General features: G+C 36.6%; 1 protein-coding gene across 1 annotated transcript in view; it reads left to right on the forward strand.

Moving 5' to 3' along the window:
- Positions 1 to 2,089: 2,089 nt before the first annotated feature.
- Positions 2,090 to 2,380, forward strand: part of LOC102874035 (protein BUD31 homolog) — a 9,709-nt gene continuing 9,418 nt past the window's right edge. Inside the window, exon 1 of the mRNA XM_006902654.1 lies at positions 2,090 to 2,375. Within this exon, the coding sequence (XP_006902716.1) occupies positions 2,090 to 2,375 (286 nt within the window). The remainder of the gene's footprint in view (positions 2,376 to 2,380) is intronic.

The following is a 2,380-nucleotide window of genomic DNA, read 5'->3' on the forward strand; positions in this document are numbered from 1 at the left end:
AACAACAACAACAACAATCCACATACTCACAGCTAAATGAAACTTTCTGTTTTTAATAATATATCAATTTTAGTGCTTGCTTTGGTATCATATATACTAAAATTGGAATTAAATAGAGAAGGTTAATATGGCCAGAGCACAAAAATGATACACACATTTGTAAAGTATTTAATATTTTAAAACTAGTTTGGAAAAAAGATATCAATTTTAATAATGCAGCAGATAATTTTTTTAAGCAAGTACAGTTGCATACATATCCATGGTTCCATAAAGTAATAATAAAGTTCAGAATTCCAAGTCAAGAATAGAATGCAGTGGATGCAATAAAACTCATTAAACACAACAGTTTCCTGCATATAATATTTATACCTTTTGTCTCCTATAGAGTGATAGCCATAATTTGTTAAGATCAATTACAGTAAAATGACTTTACATAGTCAATAAAACACAAGTAGATATTTTTCTGACACTCTGCTTTCAGCCAATATCCAACTAACAACAGCAATGCAAATCAAAACAACAAAACTTCAACCCACCACCATCACCAAAATTCAATAAGATAGTAACAAATGCTGGCAAATGTGCAAAGAAAATGGATTTTTTCCATATACTGCTGGTTGTTGTTGTTGTTATGTGCTATTAAGTCATAGCAACCCTATGTACAATGGTTCTTAACCCTGCCCTATCCTGAGCCAATCTCAGTGTCTCTGACACACCTACTCTTATTACTGGGTTTTACAGTTACCAGGTGTGGTAGAACTGAAAAATGATGCAACTATTATGGAAAATACTTTGTTTTCTTTAAAAAAAATTGAAAATAGAAATTCCAATTTTTCTAATAATCTCTATACTAAGTATCTATCTCAAAAAAATTAAAGCTATGACACAAATAAATACTCATCATAGCATTATTTAAAATAATAAAAAATTAACTGTGCTAACTCTAAGAGGAATTAGAATCCCAGACACCAACTACTCATATGCAAAATCAAGATGAAGCTAAGGAAAATGAAATCATATCCATGGGAAACAAAATATGATCTTGAATCTATGCCACTTGAATTTCAGAACCATCTCAGGAACAGGTTTGAGGTCTTGAACACTGATGAGCGAAGAAGAGTTGAGTTGTGGGATGATATCAAGTGTATCATCCAGGAAGAGTGCTTAAGGTCATTACAAAGACAGTGCATTCCCCAGGGAAACCATAACTGCCACACAAGCAGATACATGAACACCCATGTTTATCACGGTTTTGTCACAATAGTAAAGAGTTGAAAACAACCTGATTGCCCATCAACAAATGAATGGATAGAGAAGATGTGGTATATTCACACAGTGCATTTAAAAACAAGGAACTCATCAAATATTATACAAAATGGATAACCCTGGAGGACATTGTGCTGAGTGAAATATCTCAGTCATAAAAGGACAAATACTGCATAGTGCCACTGTTGTAAAATGGGACTGACATTGGGGTTGGGGAGACTGAGAAAGAGGGGATAAATTATGTATACTGCATTGAAACAGACGAGGGAGAGAACTGTCTAAAAGGGATATATGATTAGATATTATTGTCATGACCGGAGTCTAGAATGAAGGCTGCATAGTGGACTGGACTTGAGGGGAGGGATTGTATGACAATGAAAGAACTTTACTTTTCAAAGACAAGAACGAACTGGCGGGGGTGAAGTGCAACAATGAATGAATGAAAATCTTAAATCTCTGTAAATTTTCATCAAAATTAATAATAATTTTAAAAATTAAAAAAGAAAAACAAAACCAAAACACAGTGGATGAAGAAAATATCAGAATGGATGTCAGAAGAAACTCTGAATATTGCACTAGAGTGCAGAGAAGCCAAAGCAAAGGGAAGAATTCTAGATATTAAAGAGCTGAACAAGTAAGGAAGTGGCGGCAGAGGGAGGCTGACCGCTGGATGAGGGGACTGAGAACCAGCGTGTTAAAGTGACCGCCCCAAAGACACAAGTACAGGGTAGAGTGGAACAAGAATCCTTGCCTGTAACTCCAGAATCCAGACGTCTTCCCCTTATACTCTTCGGAAGCAGATTTTAAGATCTTGTGAACAGAAATGCCTAAAGTCAAAAGGAGCCGGAAAGCTCCACCAGATGGTTGGGAGTTGATTGAACCAACGTTAGATGAATTGGATCAAAAGATGAGAGAAGCGGAAACAGAACCTCATGAAGGAAAGCGGAAAGTGGAGTCTCTGTGGCCCATCTTCAGAATACACCACCAGAAAACCCGATACATCTTCGACCTCTTCTATAAACGCAAGGCCATCAGCAGAGAGCTGTACGAGTACTGCATCAAGGAAGGCTACGCCGACAAGAACCTGATCGCCAAGTGGAAGAAGCAGGGCTAC

Source organism: Elephantulus edwardii, unplaced genomic scaffold (assembly GCF_000299155.1).
Source record: "Elephantulus edwardii isolate Elephantulus edwardi_28Jun2011 unplaced genomic scaffold, EleEdw1.0 scaffold00435, whole genome shotgun sequence".
Classification (NCBI taxonomy): domain Eukaryota; kingdom Metazoa; phylum Chordata; class Mammalia; order Macroscelidea; family Macroscelididae; genus Elephantulus; species Elephantulus edwardii.